This window comes from Pseudophryne corroboree, chromosome 4 (assembly GCF_028390025.1).
Source record: "Pseudophryne corroboree isolate aPseCor3 chromosome 4, aPseCor3.hap2, whole genome shotgun sequence".
NCBI lineage: Eukaryota > Metazoa > Chordata > Amphibia > Anura > Myobatrachidae > Pseudophryne > Pseudophryne corroboree.
Window position 1 is genome coordinate 756,311,396 of NC_086447.1, and position 18,838 is coordinate 756,330,233.

The 18,838-nt window shown below is 45.7% G+C and overlaps 1 protein-coding gene across 1 annotated transcript in view; it reads left to right on the forward strand.

Moving 5' to 3' along the window:
- Positions 1-18,838, forward strand: part of XRN2 (5'-3' exoribonuclease 2) — a 188,747-nt gene that overhangs the window by 123,415 nt on the left and 46,494 nt on the right. The window contains exons 21-27 of the mRNA XM_063918183.1: positions 10,270-10,353; positions 10,914-11,011; positions 13,429-13,508; positions 15,274-15,330; positions 15,466-15,534; positions 15,627-15,761; positions 17,089-17,225. Coding sequence (XP_063774253.1) covers positions 10,270-10,353; positions 10,914-11,011; positions 13,429-13,508; positions 15,274-15,330; positions 15,466-15,534; positions 15,627-15,761; positions 17,089-17,225 — 660 coding nt within the window. The remainder of the gene's footprint in view (positions 1-10,269; positions 10,354-10,913; positions 11,012-13,428; positions 13,509-15,273; positions 15,331-15,465; positions 15,535-15,626; positions 15,762-17,088; positions 17,226-18,838) is intronic.

The window sequence follows — 18,838 nt, forward strand, 5'->3', positions numbered from 1 at the left end:
GTCACTCAGAGCAGTGATAGCGAATCTGGAAGAAGGGGACTTTATGGTGTCCCTGGACATAAAGGATGCTTACCTGCATGTCCCAATTTGCCCTTCACATCAAGGGTACCTCAGGTTCGTGGTGCAAAACTGTCATTATCAGTTTCAGACGCTGCCGTTTGGATTGTCCACGGCACCTCGGGTCTTTACCAAGGTAATGGCCGAAATGATGATTCTTCTGCGAAGAAGAGGCGTATTAATTATCCCTTACTTGGATGATCTCCTGATAAGGGCAAGGTCCAGAGAACAGCTGGAGGACGGAGTAGCACTAACCCAACTAGTGCTGCAACAACACGGGTGGATTCTGAATTTTCCAAAATCTCAGTTGACCCCGACGACACGTCTGCTGTTCCTGGGAATGATTCTGGACACGGTTCAGAAAAAGGTGTTTCTTCCGGAGGAGAAAGCCAGGGAGTTATCCGAACTTGTCAGGAACCTCCTAAAACCAGGGACAGTGTCTGTGCATCAATGCACAAGAGTCCTGGGAAAGATGGTGGCTTCTTACGAAGCGATTCCATTCGGCAGATTCCACGCACGAACTTTTCAGTGGGATCTGCTGGACAAATGGTCCGGATCACATCTGCAGATGCATCAGCGGATAACCTTATCGCCACGGACAAGGGTGTCTCTTCTGTGGTGGTTGCAGAGTGCTCATCTGTTAGAGGGCCGCAGATTCGGCATACAGGACTGGGTCCTGGTGACCACGGATGCCAGTCTGAGAGGCTGGGGAGCGGTCACACAGGGAAGAAACTTCCAGGGAGTATGGTCAAGCCTGGAGATGTCTCTTCACATAAATATACTGGAGCTAAGAGCGATTTACAATGCTCTAAGTCTGGCAAAACCCCTGCTTCAGGGTCAGCCGGTGTTGATCCAGTCGGACAACATCACGGCAGTCGCCCACGTAAACAGACAGGGCGGCACAAGAAGCAGGACAGCAATGGCAGAAGCTGCAAGGATTCTTCGCTGGGCGGAAGATCATGTGATAGCACTGTCAGCAGTATTCATTCCGGGAGTGGACAACTGGGAAGCAGACTTCCTCAGCAGACACGATCTACACCCGGGAGAGTGGGGACTTCATCCAGAAATCTTCCACATGATTGTGAACCGTTGGGAAAAACCAATGGTGGATATGATGGCGTCCCGCCTCAACAAAAAACTGGACAGGTATTGCGCCAGGTCAAGAGACCCTCAGGCAATAGCTGTGGACGCTCTGGTAACACCGTGGGTGTTCCAGTCAGTGTATGTGTTCCCTCCTCTGCCTCTCATACCAAAAGTACTGAGAATTATACGGCAAAAGGGAGTGAGAACGATACTAGTGGCTCCGGATTGGCCAAGAAGAACTTGGTACCCGGAACTTCAAGAGATGCTCACGGAGGATCCGTGGCCTTTACCTCTAAGACGGGACCTGCTTCAGCAGGGACCGTGTCTATTCCAAGACTTACCGCGGCTGCGTTTGACGGCATGGCGGTTGAACGCCGAATTCTAAGGGAAAAAGGCATTCCGGAAGAGGTCATTCCTACACTGGTAAAAGCCAGGAAGGAGGTGACTGCACAACATTATCACCGCATTTGGAGAAAATATGTTGCGTGGTGTGAGGCCAGGAAGGCCCCCACGGAGGAATTTCAACTGGGTCGATTCCTACATTTCCTGCAAACAGGATTGTCTATGGGCCTCAAATTGGGGTCCATTAAGGTTCAAATTTCGGCCCTGTCGATTTTCTTCCAGAAAGAATTGGCTTCAGTTCCTGAAGTCCAGACTTTTGTAAAAGGAGTACTACATATACAGCCCCCGGTTGTGCCCCCAGTGGCACCGTGGGATCTTAATGTAGTCTTGGATTTTCTCAAATCCCATTGGTTTGAGCCGCTCAAATCGGTGGAGTTGAAGTATCTTACATGGAAAGTAACCATGCTACTGGCCCTGGCTTCAGCCAGGAGAGTATCAGAATTGGCGGCTTTATCATATAAGAGCCCATATCTGATTTTCCATACGGACAGGGCAGAACTGCGGACGCGTCCTCATTTTCTGCCTAAGGTGGTGTCAGCGTTTCACCTGAACCAGCCTATTGTGGTGCCTGCGGCTACTACCGATTTGGAGGATTCCAAGTTGTTGGACGTGGTCCGGGCATTGAAAATATATATTTCAAGAACGGCGGGAGTCAGAAAGTCAGACTCACTGTTTATATTGTATGCACCCAACAAGATGGGTGCTCCTGCTTCTAAGCAGACGATTGCTCGTTGGATTTGTAGCACAATTCAACTTGCACATTCTGTGGCAGGCTTGCCACAACCTAAATCTGTCAAGGCCCATTCCACAAGGAAAGTGGGCTCATCCTGGACGGCTGCCCGAGGGGTCTCGGCATTACAACTCTGCCGAGCTGCTACTTGGTCAGGGGCAAACACGTTTGCAAAATTCTACAAATTTGATACCCTGGCTGAGGAGGACCTTGAGTTCTCTCATTCGGTGCTGCAGAGTCATCCGCACTCTCCCGCCCGTTTGGGAGCTTTGGTATAATCCCCATGGTCCTGACGGAGTCCCCAGCATCCACTTAGGACGTTAGAGAAAATAAGAATTTACTTACCGATAATTCTATTTCTCGTAGTCCGTAGTGGATGCTGGGCGCCCATCCCAAGTGCGGATTGTCTGCAATACTTGTACATAGTTATTGTTACAAACAAATTCGGGTTGTTATTGTTGTGAGCCGTCTGTTCAGAGGCTCCTACGTTTGTCATACTGTTAACTGGGTTCAGATCACAAGTTATACGGTGTGATTGGTGTGGCTGGTATGAGTCTTACCCGGGATTCAATATCCTTCCTTATTGTGTACGCTCGTCCGGGCACAGTATCCTAACTGAGGCTTGGAGGAGGGTCATAGGGGGAGGAGCCAGTACACACCACCTAATCCTAAAGCTTTATTTTTCTGCCCTGTCTCCTGCGGAGCCGCTATTCCCCATGGTCCTGACGGAGTCCCCAGCATCCACTACGGACTACGAGAAATAGAATTATCGGTAAGTAAATTCTTATTTTTTCCTAAAAATAACTCCTTTAGGAAAAATCAGACTAGCTCTGAAGGGGAAGCAGTTATAATACAGCTGCATATGATCCTGGCGATCACAATGCAACGCAGGAATACTGGCGAGACAGGCTATTCTCCCTCTGTGGTTGTCCAGGACACCCAAAGAGGGAGACTATAACCTGTGCCGTGCGCAGTGAGTCATCGTGCCTGCATCATGACGAGTGCAGTGAGCCAACAAGGGGCTTTCTTGCGCTCACCCCGCTGCCGGTATACTGACTGCCAGCATCCCAGCCATTGGTATTTCTCTTTCATCTATCTGGGGGACGCTGTGCAGTTACTTGTGGGGTTAGAGTGTGTGGTATAGGAGTTTGGCACAGAACCTATAAAAAAACTAGCTCCTCCCCTCTCTAACCCCTCCCATCTCCAGCCTGACCAGCAGATTACATCCGTTTTTAGTTTTGTGCCTTGGAGGACAGGAACAGTTTTTCTTGCTCTTAGTTTTTAGTTGGGTTTTAATTCCTATTGTTTTTTTCGGGTGTAGTATGGTATGGCGGCGACCAGCATACCGGCGCCGGGAGCCCGACTACCGACAGCGTGGCGAGCTCAAATGAGCCCCTTGCGGGCACGGTGACGCGCTACGCTATTTTATTTTCCCTCCAGGGGGGCTGTGGACCCCCACGAGGGAGAAAGTGTCGGTATGCCAGCTGTCGGGATTCCGGCGCCGGTATACTGTGCGCCGGGATCCCGACAGTCAGCATACTGAAGACCACCTGTTTTTTTTTTTTTTTTTTTTTTTTCTAGTATGCTTAGTCCCTGTTCACAGGTGACAAGCATGTTGTGAGGGTAGGTAGATAGTAAGGCGGCTGTGCGTCTCATTCCTCACTCACCCTGCCTTTGGAACAGTCACCATGCCAGCGGCCTCTGGGGCTTCCCTTTACCAGACACAGCACTGAGGAGGCATCTAATTCCGTTAGGACAAGTAATCTGCCCTGGCAGCGTTTTTTATTGTCCCCGCTAGACTGCCTCTGTTGGGCGTCAAATTTTGCAGACGGCTGTGCCGTCTGTGTCTCCCTCCTCTCATTAACTTATTTTGGGAAATCCCACAAGTAACGGCGCAGCGTCCCCCAGATGGATGAAAGAGAAATAGGGATTTTTGTTTACTTACCGTAAAATCTCTGATTCCATCTGGGGGACGCTGCGCCGTTACTTGTGGGGTTAGATTGTGTGGGATAGGAGTTTGGCACAGAACCTATATAAAAAAATAAAATAAAAAAAAACTACCCCCTCCCATCTCTAGCCTGACCAGCAGATTACCGCAGTTAACGTTTAGCAAAAAGCCAGAAGATGCAGTATAGAATATAACCAATAAACCAGACAAAAAAAATGGGAGGGATCGCATCGTCCCCCAGATGGAATCCGAGAAAGATTTTACGGTAAGTAAACAAAAATCCCTATTTCTCTGACGTCCTAGTGGATGCTGGGTACTCCGTAAGGACCATGGGGGTATAGACGGGCTCCGCAGGAGACTGGGCACTCTTAAAAGAAAGATTAGGTACTATATCTGGTGTGCACTGGCTCCTCCCTCTATGCCCCTCCTCCAGACCTCAGTTAGTATCTGTGCCTGGCCAGAGCTGGATGCACCCTAGGGGCTCTCCTGAGCTTCCTAGAAAAGAAAGTATTTGTTAGGTTTTTTATTTTTGCAGTGAGATCTGCTGTCAACAGACTCACTGCTACGTGGGACTGAGGGGAAAGAAGCGAACCTACCTGCTTGCAGCTAGCTTGGGCTTCTAAGGCTACTGGACACCATTAGCTCCAGAGAGATCGAACACAGGCCCAGTCCTCGGTCGTCCGGTCCCGGAGCCGCGCCGCCGTCCCCCTTGCAGAGCCAGAAGAACGAAGAGAAGTTGAAAATCGGCGGCTGAAGACTCCGGTCTTCATTAAGGTAGCGCACAGCACTGCAGCTGTGCGCCATTGCTCCCTTAGCACACCACACACTCCGGTCACTGATGGGTGCAGGGCGCTGGGGGGGGTGGGCGCCCTGGGCAGCAATTAGATTACCTTACTTGGCGAAAAGCACATAATACAGCCTGATAAACTATATATGTGCAGTAACCCCCGCCATTAAAGTACATAAAAGGACAGAAGCCCGCCGCTGAGGGGGCCGGGCCTTCTTCCTCAGCACATCGGCGCCATTTTCTCTTCACAGCTCAGCTGGAAGGAAGCTCCCCAGGCTCTCCCCTGCAGTATCCTGGTACACAAAGGGTAAAAAAGAGAGAGGGGGCACATAAATTTAGGCGCAAAACTGTGTATATAAGCTGCTATAGGGGAAAAATCACTCAGTATAGTGTACATCCCTGTATTATATAGCGCTGTGGTGTGTGCTGGCATACTCTTTCTCTGTCTCTCCAAAGGGCCTGGTGGGGGAACTGTCTTCAAATAGAGCATCCCCTGTGTGTGTGGTGTGTCGGTACGCGTGTGTCGACATGTCTGAGGTAAAAGGCTCCTCTAAGGAGGTGATAGAGCGGATATGTGTGTGGGAGGGTGTCTCCGTCGACAACGCCGACACCTGTTTGGATATGTGTAAGTGCTGAGGTAACAATATTGCACAAAAGGTTAGGGAACAGAAAGGAAATCTACCCTGGTCTGTCCCTATGTCACAGAGTCCTTCAGAGTCTCTCTATGTTTCACTATCCAAAATAACAAAGTATCGACACGGAGTTTAACTCCACTGTCGACTACGATAATGCAAAGTTACAGCCAAGAGGGCTAAAAGATATTCAATATATGATTATTGGAATAAAATATGATTTGCATATCACTGATGACTCATCTGTCCCTGACACGAGAGTACACATGTTAAGGGGAAGAATGCTGAGGTAAATTTCCCTCCTCCTCATGAGGAAAAAGAGCGTGAATCTCCAGACAAGAGACGGCAGCTTCCCACAAGAGAATTCTCAGGCTGTATCCTTTCCCCACTAGGGCCAGGATGTGTTGAGAATCTTCCCCTTGGGTGTCCTGTTTGCACTAGCTTATTCTCAGGGATCCTGCAGATAGTGTGCACATTCTAGTATACTACCCAGACCGGCGATTGTGTTGGCATGGGTTTATAGCGCTGTGGCAGCGTGGACAGGTACCTTATCAGCAGAGATTGAGACCCTAGTATGCATATAAATATTTTAAGATGCTGTCTTAAGTGATAGATATATAATTATAAAGCATGCCCAAAGGAACATGAGTATACTGGGTCCTAGAGACAAAATCTATGTCTATTTCTGCTTGACGTGTCCTGTAGAATATACATTGGACAGATGATGCCGACTTAAGAGGCATATGGAAGGCTGAGGATTGTGTGGAGAAAGGTTCTCGGGCCTGGTCTCCACAGCTATACCTGGTAATTCTGATATTTTGCCTTTATAATCCTGCACAGCCTAGGAAAGCACGACATTATTAAATGCAGCTTTTCGAATAAAGAAACAAGAAAGTCTGAGGTGCGTCCTTTCTTGTCAGAGCCGGGGGCAGAGGACAACACAGCTAGTCCCCAGGAACAGAAGTCCTCCCCGGCCTCTACAAAAATCCACCGCATGTCGCTGGGGCTCCACAGGCGGAGCTAGGCCCGGTGGGGACACGCCTTCGTAAGTTCAGCCACAAGTGGGTTCACTCCCTGTTAGATCCCTGGGCAATAGAAATTGTATCGCAGGGATACAGGCTGGACTGTGAGAAGATGCCCCCTCACCGAGGACCCGGCGGGCTTCCCCCCAAGAGAGGGAGCCAGTGTTAACTGCAATTCGTAAATTGTATCTTCAACAGGTGGTGGTCAATGGTCCCCTCCTTCAACAAGAGGGTGTTATTATTCGACCATGTTATAATCCCGAAACCAGACGGTTCGGTTAGACCCATATTGTATTAAAATCCCTGAACATATACCTGAAAAGGTTCAGGTTCAAGATGGAATCGCTAAGAGCGGTCATTGCAAGCCTGAAATGAATCGGGACATAAGGGATGCATACCTTCGTGTCCCCATTTATCCACCTCATCAGGCGTACCTCAGAATTGCGGTACGGGATTGTCATTACCAATTTCACCAAGGTAATGGTGGATATGATGGTGCTCCTGCGGAAGCAAGGTGTCACTATTATCACATACTTGGATGATCTCCTCATAAAAGCGATATCAAGAGAGCAGTTGCTGGACAGCGTATCACCTTCTCTGGAAGTGAAACGGCAACACGGCTGGATTCTATATATTCCGAAGTCGCAGTTGGTTCCTACAGCTCATCTGCCTCGCCTAGGCATGATCCCAGACACAGACCAGAATAGGGTTTATCTCCCGATAGAGAGAGCTCAGGAGCTCATGACACTGGTCAGGAATCCATTGAAAACCAAAACAGGTGTCAGTGCATCACTGCACTCGAGTCCTGGGAAGGATGATGGCATCATACGAGGCCATCCCCTTCGGCTGGTTCCATGCAAGGACAATGGAACTTACTGGACAAGTGGTCCGGATCACATCTTCAGATGCATCGGTTAATCACCCTATCCCCCAGGGCCAGGGTCTCTCTCCTGTGGTGGCTGCGGAGTGCTCACCTTCTCGAGGGCCGCAGATTCGGCATTCAGGACTGGGTCCTGGTGACCATGGATGCAAGCCTCCGAGGGTGGGGGGGGGGGCAGTTACACAGGGAAGAAAATTCCAAGGTTTGTGGTCAAGCCAACAGACTTGCCTTCACATCAATATCCTGGAACTAAGGGCCATATACAACGCTCTAAGTCAAGCGGAGTTCCTGCTTCGCGACCAACCGGTTCTGATCCAGTCAGACCGCAGGGGCTCATGTAAACCGCCAGGGCGGCACAAGGAGCAGGGTGGCGAGGGTAGAAGCCACCAGAATTCTTCACTGGGCGGAGAATCAAGTAAGCACACTGTCAGCAGTGTTCATTCCGGGAGTGGACACAACCTCCACCTGGGAAAGTGGTGACTTCATCAGGAAGTCTTCACGCAGTTTTGCAAATTGATGGAAACTGCCTCAGGTGGACTACATGGCGTCCCACCTCAATAAAAAGATAAAAAAAGGTTTTACGCTGGGTCAAGGGACTCTCAGGCGATAGCTGTGGTCGCACTAGTAACACCGTGGGTGTTCCAGTCTGTCTATATATTCCCTCCTCTTCCTCTCAGATCCAAGGGCTGAGAATTGTAATAAACGGAGGAGTGTGAACATTATTCTTTGCTCCGGATTGGCCAAGAAGGACTCTGTACCCGGAACTGCAAGAAATGCTCTCAGAGGACCCATGGCCTCTGCCTCTCAGTCAGGACATGTGGCAACAGGGACCCTGTCTGATCCAAGACTTACCGCGGCTGCGTTGGACGGCATGGCGGTTGAACGCCGGATCCTAGCGGAAAAGGGCATTCCGGATGCAGTTATTCCTACGCTGATAAAGACTAGGAAAGACGTGACAGCAAGACTTTTTCACTGTATATGGCGAAAATAGGTTGCTTGGTGTGTGGCCGGGAAGGCCCTACAGAGGAATTCCAGGGGTGTCGATTCCTGCACTTCCTACAGTCAGGAGTGACTATGGGCCTTAAAATTAGGATCCATAAAGGCCAAGATTTCGGCCCTATCCCTTTTTCTCTCAAAAAGAACTGGCTTCACTGCCTGAAGTTCGGACGTTGTTACAGGGGTGCTGCATATTCAGCCCCTTTTGTGCCTCCAGTGGCACCTTGGGATCTTAACGTGTGTTGGATTCCTAAAATCCCACTGGTTTGAGCCACTTAAGACCGTGGAGCTAAAATATCTCACGTGGAAAGTGGTCATGCTTTTGGCCTTAGCTTGGACTAGGCGTGTGTCAGAATTGGCGGCTTTGTCATGTAAAAGCCCATATATGATCTTCCATATGGAAAGGGCAGAATGGAGGACTCGTCCCCAATTTCTCCCTAAGGTGGTATCATCGTTTCATTTGAACCAACCTATTGTGGTGCCTGCAGCTACTAGGGACTTGGAGGATTCCAAGTTGCTGGACGTAGTCCGGGCCCTGAAACTTTGTTTCCAGGACGTCTAGACTCAGAAAAACTGACTCGCTATTTATCCTGCATACACCCAACAAGCTGGGTGCTCCTGCTTCAAAGCAGACTATTGCTCGTTGGATCTGTAGCACGATTCAGCTTGCACATTCTGCGGCTGGACTGCCGCATCCTAAATTAGTAAAAGCCCATTCCACGAGGAAGGTGGGCTCTTCTTGGGCGGCTGCCCGAGGGGTCTCGGCTTTACAACTTTGCCAAGCTGCTACTTGGTCGGGTTCAAACACTTTTGCAAAATTCTACAAGTTTGATACCCTGGCTGAGGAGGACCTTGAGTTTGCTCATTCGGTGCTGCAGAGTCATCCGCACACTCCCGCCCGTTTGGGAGCTTTGGTATAATCCCCATGGTCCTTACGGAGTACCCAGCATCCACTAGGACGTCAGAGAAAATAAGAATTTACTCACCGGTAATTCTATTTCTCGTAGTCCGTAGTGGATGCTGGGAGCCCGTCCCAAGTGCGGACTCTCTGCAATACATGTATATAGTTATTGCTTAACTAAAGGGTTATTGTATGAGCCATCTGTTGAGAGAGGCTCAGTTATTGTTCATACTGTTAACTGGGTATAGTTATCACGAGTTGTACGGTGTGATTGGTGTGGCTGGTTTGAGTCTTACTCTGGATTCCAAATCCTTTCCTAGTAATGTCCGCTCTTCCGGGCACAGTTTCCCTAACTGAGGTCTGGAGGAGGGGCATAGAGGGAGGAGCCAGTGCACACCAGATATAGTACCTAATCTTTCTTTTAAGAGTGCCCAGTCTCCTGCGGAGCCCGTCTATACCCCCATGGTCCTTACGGAGTTCCCAGCATCCACTACGGACTACGAGAAATAGAATTACCGGTGAGTAAATTCTTATTTTCATACTGAATTGTGTCCTTCTATTTGCAGACAATGATCTTTATTCCTATGCAAAAAATTTTTTTTTTATTAATCTTTGTCTACAATGCGTCTATAAATGTCTGTTACCCTGAAAAGAGAGGCACTCATTAGACCATTGTTGTCTTTTGTAAATGCCTGATAACCATGCAGTTACAGAAAGTAAACGCTGCCACCTCAGACTTTGTGAAGCTGGCCTGTATTGTTTCCGGCTATCGGTCTCCTTGCGTTTCTTCTCGCCTGCTCTAGTTAATTGATTGCTTCCTCTCCCCTACAGGTGTTGCTCTGTTGCCATTTGTTGATGAGCGCCGACTAAGAGCTGCTTTGGAAGAGGTTTACCCTGACCTCACTCCTGATGAAAGTAAAGTGATGATATTCGTCTGTGTTGTCTGTCTAATCACTTAGGTTTTTAGCATTAGCGTACTTGTCGTTTATGCTCTGCTTGGCTACAAATGAACAAGATATAATGGATGACTGCTATTGATTGTCTTTAAACAAATCTGTAACCTTTTGCTTCATAGATGATTTAATTGCAGTAAATTGAATGATCCTTGATACATAAAATGGAGCCTTGGCAGATGCAAAGTAGAATAGAACCACCTTGCATTAAAACTTGTTAATTAAACTCTCATTTGCAGGTTTCTTGTGTGACTCAAATGATCTGTTTTCACAGGAAAGCCTTTTTATGAGTAGCTGTATAAACGGCAAACGCCAAACAATTAGAAAAAGTGGGAGTTTTAGCAGCGTAATTAAGTTTTTAAATTGCTTTATGAAAGCGGAAATCATATGCGAGACTGAATCTGCTTGTGTTAGGATTATACGTTAATGAACTTAATGTCGGCTTTAGAAAAAAATGAAAACCACTCCTCGTTCAGCACTCAGTCAATCATTTGTGGTAAGCGCTGGTATTTGCTCTTCTAGTGAGAAGAAATAGTCTTGGAGGTGATCATCTGTTTGTTGGGAAACACCATCCCCTAAATGACTTCATGCATGAGCTTTACAAGACCAGTACTAAAGAGGTATGTCATTGTGTTCACTTCATTATGAGATTCATCATGGAAAAGCTGAAATGCATCTAAGTGAGTGGACATGCCCGCTTTAACCTTGAAAGGAAAACCTTGGTATTTGAAACTGCATATAAAGTGTTTTTGCTTCTATTGATAGTATTATTATTTTTTGTGGTGTTTATTTTTTTTTATTTTAACTAATTTAGCTTATTTAGGAATGTGCAATGAAATCTTTCAACAACTGCTTAATTAAGTCACCCCCAAAAAGTACATTCGGATAAGAATTTAGAAGATATTACACTAGTGGGGAAGATGCTATTTAATAATCCTACTTTTGTAAGAAGTATAATTGAGTAACAATGTTACCAGAAAACTGTCTGGTTCTATGCACTTAGTTATATAGCATTTTAATGCCTGTTTGAGTTTTGGACCATCGCAAGGAGACGCATTAAAATATCCCTATAAGCTGTGTGTGCCTAACTTCTACTGCACGTTTCCTGCCACTCTTTGGAAGTCCTCTTATTGTCGCTAGCTTGATGGTCTAGAGCATGGGTCTTCAGCCTGTGGCGCTCCAGCTGCTGTGAAACTACACATCCCAGCATGCCCTGCCACAGTTTTGCTATTAAGCTATGCTTAAACTGAGGCAGTGCATGCTTGGATGTGTAGTTCTACAGCAGCTGGAGGGCCGCAGGTTGAAGACCCACGGTCTAGAGCAGGGAGGGGGAACTTCGGCCCTCCAGCTGTTGAACTACACATCCCAGCATGCCCTGCAAAAGTTTTAGCATGGCCAAATAGCAAAACTGTAGCAAGCCATGCTGGTATGTGTAGTTCAACAGCTGGAGGGCCGAAGGTTCCCCATCCCTGGTCTAGAGGCACGCAAGCTTTTGCTACTGAACATCAATTAGTGCTAGCTAGGTGTCGTTAAGCCACTGTGTGCAGGGTCATATGCATTTGGATATGCATCGGCACACATCAAAAGGAGTGCAACGCTATTGTGGGCTGCCCACTATGGCACTAGCAGCCCACTCCTTTTGGTGTATGCCGAGGCATGTCTGATGCATGTAATCTTGCACAACGGTATCTGTTATCTTGGTGTACTAAATTTTTTTCCCTTATTCTATACACATTATTTTTAATTGTCATAATAAAATTTATATTTTTAAACAATAAATATTTACAAATAAACGTATAAATTGTTTTTGAAAGAGTGCACCCACAAAGAGGCTTTTTCTCCTTGGTTCCCCATCTCTTTGGAAGGACCAATTTTTGTTTCTATAAATGTACTACACAATCTCCTGCTTACCTTAGGCACAGGTTGCTGCAGCACAACTATGTATTATTGCAGGAAGAATTTCTCCTGCACTTGAGACAACCAGAAACTTCATAACTGAGCACTTTCCAATACTGCAAAATTTACCTTTGCACATCCTAGTGATATGTCTGTTCCCGCAGGCATGGCTGGGATCGCATACGATATATTGCATGCAAAATGTACTAAATCGTATAGAACCACTCCCAGGAGAGTTCAAGGAAAATAGCCTCCGACTTCAGCCTCAGACATATCTTGTAGTGTATGGGGCCCTTCAGTGTAATGCCTGGACTAATTGGCATAATAATTGTCTGGCCAAAGGTTTATTGATCCATATGAATAATAATCCTGCACAAACAAGAATTTTTCGAGTACTGGGGTCATGAGAGCAAGGCAGTAGGACAAGCTGCATCTGTGATGTGTCCTTTGTGCGCTGTGAACACTTGTGTATTGCTGGTGCATCCTTTATAGGGTTCAGTGAAGCTTGTTTGAAGTGGTGGTAAGCCCCAAACCTACTGCCTTAGGCCGGTTACACAGCGCTAGAAAGCGTGAACACCGTTTCCCTGTACAAACTTAGACAATATGTCAGCTGATATATTGTTCTGGCGCAGATCATAACAATATATCGTTCATATTGTCGAATGTGTATGGCCGACTGTGCACTCCCTTAGTTCGTTCCCCTGGTAATCCCGTCAGGTGTGCTGCACGCCCAATGGGACGATCCAGGGAACGATGGCATACAGCTGAATGCGACCACTGAATTATATCACGCCTGATAGATCGCCTCATTGATCACCCTGTTGGCTGGAGCACACATCATTCAGTCCATACAGTGGATCTGCTTAAGCTTGTAATGGCCCTCACAGACATCCAGTCTGCTGTCCTTCTCCCCCAGTACACTGATGCTATAACGTCTACTGACTGCTGCAGTGGTCTCATATAGGAGTATTTGGGTAACAGTTGGTCTTCCACAGCAGCCCTACAGTACTACTGGCTGGGGCCAGGGAGCTTTAGGTAAAGACGTCTCATAATGAAACAAAAATAATTACATCTCTCACGTAAGGGTTATTCTAGGCCCCTGTGTTTCAATTACATTATTGCTGTTTACCGCTTTCCCTAGCCAACTGATATACCACCAGAGCTGTGCCACGGAATTCAGGGAAAACTTGAAACTGATGAAGGAGCAGTTCTTCCACACCAGTAAGAATACTGTGTCTATTTTTTAGTAACATGCCACCCTGTTCCAGTGTCATTGAGATGCAGGCATCTGTGTGTTGGCCTTGGGACAGGTTTCCATTCTTCTTGCTAGATTTTAAAACCTGTTTAATGTGTTTTTTTTTTTTTTATAGTTCAACCAATAGTAGACAATGCCTTTTTAGGTCTGCAGTTTGGTTCTACTATTAGTATCTTAATAGTTTTGTGCTGCTAAGTTCTAATTGCATGCATTTAAGGAGAAATAAAATGCAATATTCAGTTATTAGGAGTATAGGTTGATTTAATTGGAATGCCTGGATGCAAAGTTTCCTGTATTTGGGCCATCATTAGCTGCCGGGTTCTCTGTGATGATCAGCATGCTAACGTGTGACCAAAGCTGTTAACACTAACTAAGGTGGTAAACTGAAAAAATGTTAGTTGTGCCCAGCAGTCTGGTGCATATACTTTCTGATCTGTTTTGTTAGGCCAGGAGCCTGTACTTACAAATGGCAGCTAATGATTACAAAGGTTACTTTGATTGAACTGTATAAAGCAGATTTTGAAATATAAACAAGTAGTATTGCTCCATACGGAGGTGGTCAAAGGCACGTGCATTTTCTGTTGCTTTGTTTTTAATCGCGCAGCATGTGGTGGTCTAGCGGGTGTTTAACTACAAATATGAGCATACCCTGCCAGTTTCTGGCTTGCTGTTCATACTAGGACTTTTAGTTGTACAATGTCTAAGGATCCATAGGTGGTTGCCTTACCACCTCTGTATATGAAATACCTCATGTAAACATTCATATGATATAAATGAAACCTGAAGGTAGTGTTTATTTTGGAGTCCTTTCTCCTGTGTACACCACCTGTCCTAATAGTAATTATATGGAACCTCCGATGACTTGATAACAGAGGAAGCCACTTCTAGGGACATAGGTATAAATTTCCAGATCCTAGACTTGATAATTGAAGCTGCAGAGCCCGTCCCTGAGATGTTAGAACTGAACTGATCACATTAGCAGTCCCTTCGCAGCTCTACTGTGCATGGGTGGTCCGCTGACAATTCATGTACGGCAGTAATTACCTGGAAGGGTTCTGGCGGAAGCCTTTGCTGGTACTTTTTGTGGAATGTAGCTCATAGGCCAATGGTTCTCAAAGCGTCTAGTCCATGTTTTAAGGATAGCCATACTCAAGTACAGGTGACTTAATTAGTACCACAAATATTTTGATGTAATCATCTATGCTCAAGCATGGATATCATTAACACCTGGACTAATAGTGTGTCTTGAGGACCAAGTTTGGGAAATGGTCATAGGCCATACAGCAGTTAATGCCATCTTCAGATGTTAGCTGCTGGGGCCAAAGTCTGGATTACTTTGCATTCTGGCGCATAGTCTATCTGACCACTTTGCAGTCCCTTTGGAAACACATGTGAGCAGTGGCTTCTGTCAGCAATGCAGGGACCACAGAAGATCTCTTCAATGTCTGCTGTGGAACTTCCATGGTAACATTGGGTTATATTTAATATATTTTCAGGTATTCTCTGAACAGGTGGAGTTTTCGCGGGGTATATCACAAATATTGAATGATACATAGGCCCCATAGTGAGGTTAGATAGCACAGTTACAGTATCACCTATCCAAGTGTGACTGACTACAAACCTTGTAATTCAGCATTTACCTTTTTGAAGGTAATTTCTAAGATTCATTTTAGAGGTTATATGTCCCGATATTCTTTATAGTAACTTTTTTTTTTTATTTGGCCCCTGTAGGGCTGTGGAGTCTCCAGTCCCTATGTTGCGAGATTTGTCTCAGAATTTTGCCATCAGGTACGTAGTTAGCAACACAATCTACACATATTGGTCACTTTCAGTGAACTGAATCCAATCTTGTGATTTTTATGTATGAATGTTGTAAACAAACGGAATCCAACCAAATAATTTTGTGACTTCCATTTTATTTAGCATCAAATTTAAAGACCCACAATATACAGATGGTTATGTTTTCAAAGCTGTGGTTTTACAAGGTGCCAAGTAAGTAACTTTCTCATAAAACAATAGAAGTGGAGGAATTACTATTTTCAGTCATTGTTTTTATAGGGTTTTTTTTTTCCACATTTGTTTAGGAAACCACCTATAACATTAAAACCGGGAGATTGGGAGAGAACAAATAACAATGGCAGGCCATGGAGGCCACATACTGGCTTTAATCAAAACAGGAAAGCTGTTCACTTGGATCAATCTGCTTTTAGAACTTTAGGGTAAGTAGTCTGGTGTCTGTCTCACATCTTATAGACTAAGTTGACCTAGTTTTAATTGGCAGAGAAATGGCAATTGTCCCTTTTTGGCTCTCTCAAAGCAGTATGTTCACATGGTGGCCCAAACTGCAGACTAGCTTATGGGTGGCCTAATATGTGCTGTCAATGGCAGAGCACTTTCGTGCAGGTTCTCGTTGTACGCAAGTCAGATTTGTTGGCTACAGTTGTCCTATTTGGATTAAGCCCAATCGGATGCCCTTGACTGGTTATTTAGATATCCTATAACATGTACAACAGAATGAGTACAATGTTAATGCAAGAGACTACACAGTGAGCCTAAATGTAAATACATGTTCTAAAATTAAACTGCTGGAGTAGTTTGCCCCAAGTTGATATCATGAGTTTCCTGTTGCATCTTATGAAATGGTTGTCATGCTAAATGGCAGATAGTAACCTGTGGCATTCACATAAAACGGACTCACAAATGTATACTCCTACCTGTATGTGATCCTAGTTAAGGTCACATCAGAAATTTACATAATGAAAAAGTTTCATCCAGTATGCAAAGAGGAGTGGCGGAAATGGGTAAACGGCCAAGTAGCCCTATTTTAGAGTCTGCTCTATGGTGCATTTTGGGCAGTTGCTAATCCCTATAAAACTGCAGGACCCTCGAGTTAAAGAATGATGATTCCCATGGACTCAGAAAAAGTAGTAGATCCACACCAATTTATAGTTTGATCATCTTACATAATGTATTTACTTTGCATACTGCATTCTTCTAGGTCAGTGGTTCTCAAACTCTGTCCTCAGGACCCCACACAGTTCATTTTTTCCAGGTCACCTGTGGATCTTTGAAATGTGACAGTTGGTCATACATGTGTCCAGCTAGGTGACATGGAAAACATGAACTGTTGGGGTCCTTAGGACTGATTTAGAGAACCCCTGGTCTAAAAAATATTTTTGGCTCTGTTTAAGTGAAACTAGGGGTGATGAATATTAAATGGAGTTCAAAAGTTATATCTGAGCTTGGTAGACTGAGATACACAGTGGAGCAGATGTACTTGGAGAGAGAGAGACAGTGCTAGCCAATCAGCTCTTAACTACCATGTTACAGGCTGTGTTTGAAACATAAGTTATGAGCTGATAGGTTGATTACTCCTCTTTAACTCTCCACTGCTTAATACAACTGCCCCTGTGTCTTTTTTTTCCCCCCAAATATTGTTTTTAACCATACCTTGTCACACCCAAGTATTGTCTGATAGTCTCTGCAGTCAGACCTCTGTCGTCTTTAGTATGCCTGAATGTATTAACAATCATCTTACACTTCTAGCCATGTCATGCCACACAGCAGAGGAGCTGCAGGAGGAGGATATTACAGCAGCGTCCCACCGCGAGGATCTTATAATCCTGTTAATGCATACAGAACTTCTAGCCACAACCAGCCATCCTTTTCTGGTCTGCTACAAAGTGAGTTCATAATTACATTTAGTTTCTATTTCATAACATTTCTAGAAAAGTAGGTGTGTTTCTGAGGCATGAAGGAATTTTATGCACGTAATTTATTCCATAAGAGTAAGTTTTCGTTATTTTCCATGCAGTAGACTGACTCTAAGATGTTGTTGTGTTTTTTTTTTGTTTTTTTTTTAGTGAAGGAAAAGCTTATATGGGATATACTAACTTGCAGAACTGTGTTTGCGCAGTAGCTCAACAGTCTCTTTTCATGCTCTTAGGGCCTGATTCAACATGGATCGCAAGAGCAAAAATTTTCTCTAATGGCCAAAACAATGTTGCATTGCATGGGGGGCAGATATAACATGTGCAGAGAGAGCTAGATTTGGGTGGGGTGTGTTCAAACTGAAATCTAAATTCCAGTGTAAAAATGAAGCAGCAAGTATTTACACTGCACAGAAATTATAACACCCAAATCTAACTCTTTGCACATGTTATATCTGCCCCACCTGCAGTGCAATTGGTTTTTCCCATTAGAGAGATTTTGCTCTTGCGATCCATGCTGAATCAGGCCCTTAGTGCGTGCATAAACAGCATGATGGCGCTTTACAACTACTGTAGTAAGCTAACAATATTGACCTCATCGCTTTGAGGGGGAAACCATTTTGTTTCTTGAACAGGTATTAATGAGATTTGAAGTGATTTTAATATTTTTAGTGATGTCACATTTTCTCTGACGTCCTAATGGATGCTGGGAACTCCGTAAGGACCATGGGGAATAGACAGGCTCCGCAGGAGACTGGGCACTCTAAAGAAAAGATTAGGTACTATCTGGTGTGCACTGGCTCCTCCCTCTATGCCCCTCCTCCAGACCTCAGTTAGAATCTGTGCCCGGCCAGAGCTGGGTGCTCCTAGTGGGCTCTCCTGAGCTTACTAGTAAAGAAAGTATTTATTAGGTTTTTTACATGGGACTAAGGGGAGAGAAGCAAACCTACCTGCTCGCAGCTAGCTTGTGCTTCTTAGGCTACTGGACACCATTAGCTCCAGAGGGTTCGAACACAGGCACCTGTCCCCGATCGTCCGTTCCCGGAGCAACACCGCCGTCCCCCTCGCAGAGCCAGAAGAACAGAAGCTTGAAGACGACGAAATCGGCGGCAGAAGACTCCTGTCTTCATTTAAGGTAGCGCACAGCACCGCAGCTGTGCGCCATTGCTCCCAGCACACTTACACACTCCGGTCATTGTAGGGTGGGGTGCGCCCTGGGCAGCAATTGAAGTACCTTTTGGCAATAAAAATACATATATACAGTCTGGCACTGTATATGTGTAAAAACCCCTGCCATTTTTTTACACAGAAAGCGGGACAGAAGCCCGCCACTGAGGGGGCGGGGCCTTCTTCCTCAGCACACCAGCGCCATTTTCTCTTCACAGCTCCGCTGGAAGCAGCTCCCCAGGCTCTCCCCTGCAGTATCCAGGTACAAGAAGGGTAAAAAAGAGAGGGGGGGGGGCACATAAATTTAGGCGCAAATAAAACATATAAGGCAGCTATTGGGTAATCACTTATTATAAGTGAAAATCCCTGTGTTATATAGCGCTGTGGTGTGTGCTGGCATACTCTCTCTCTGTCTCCCC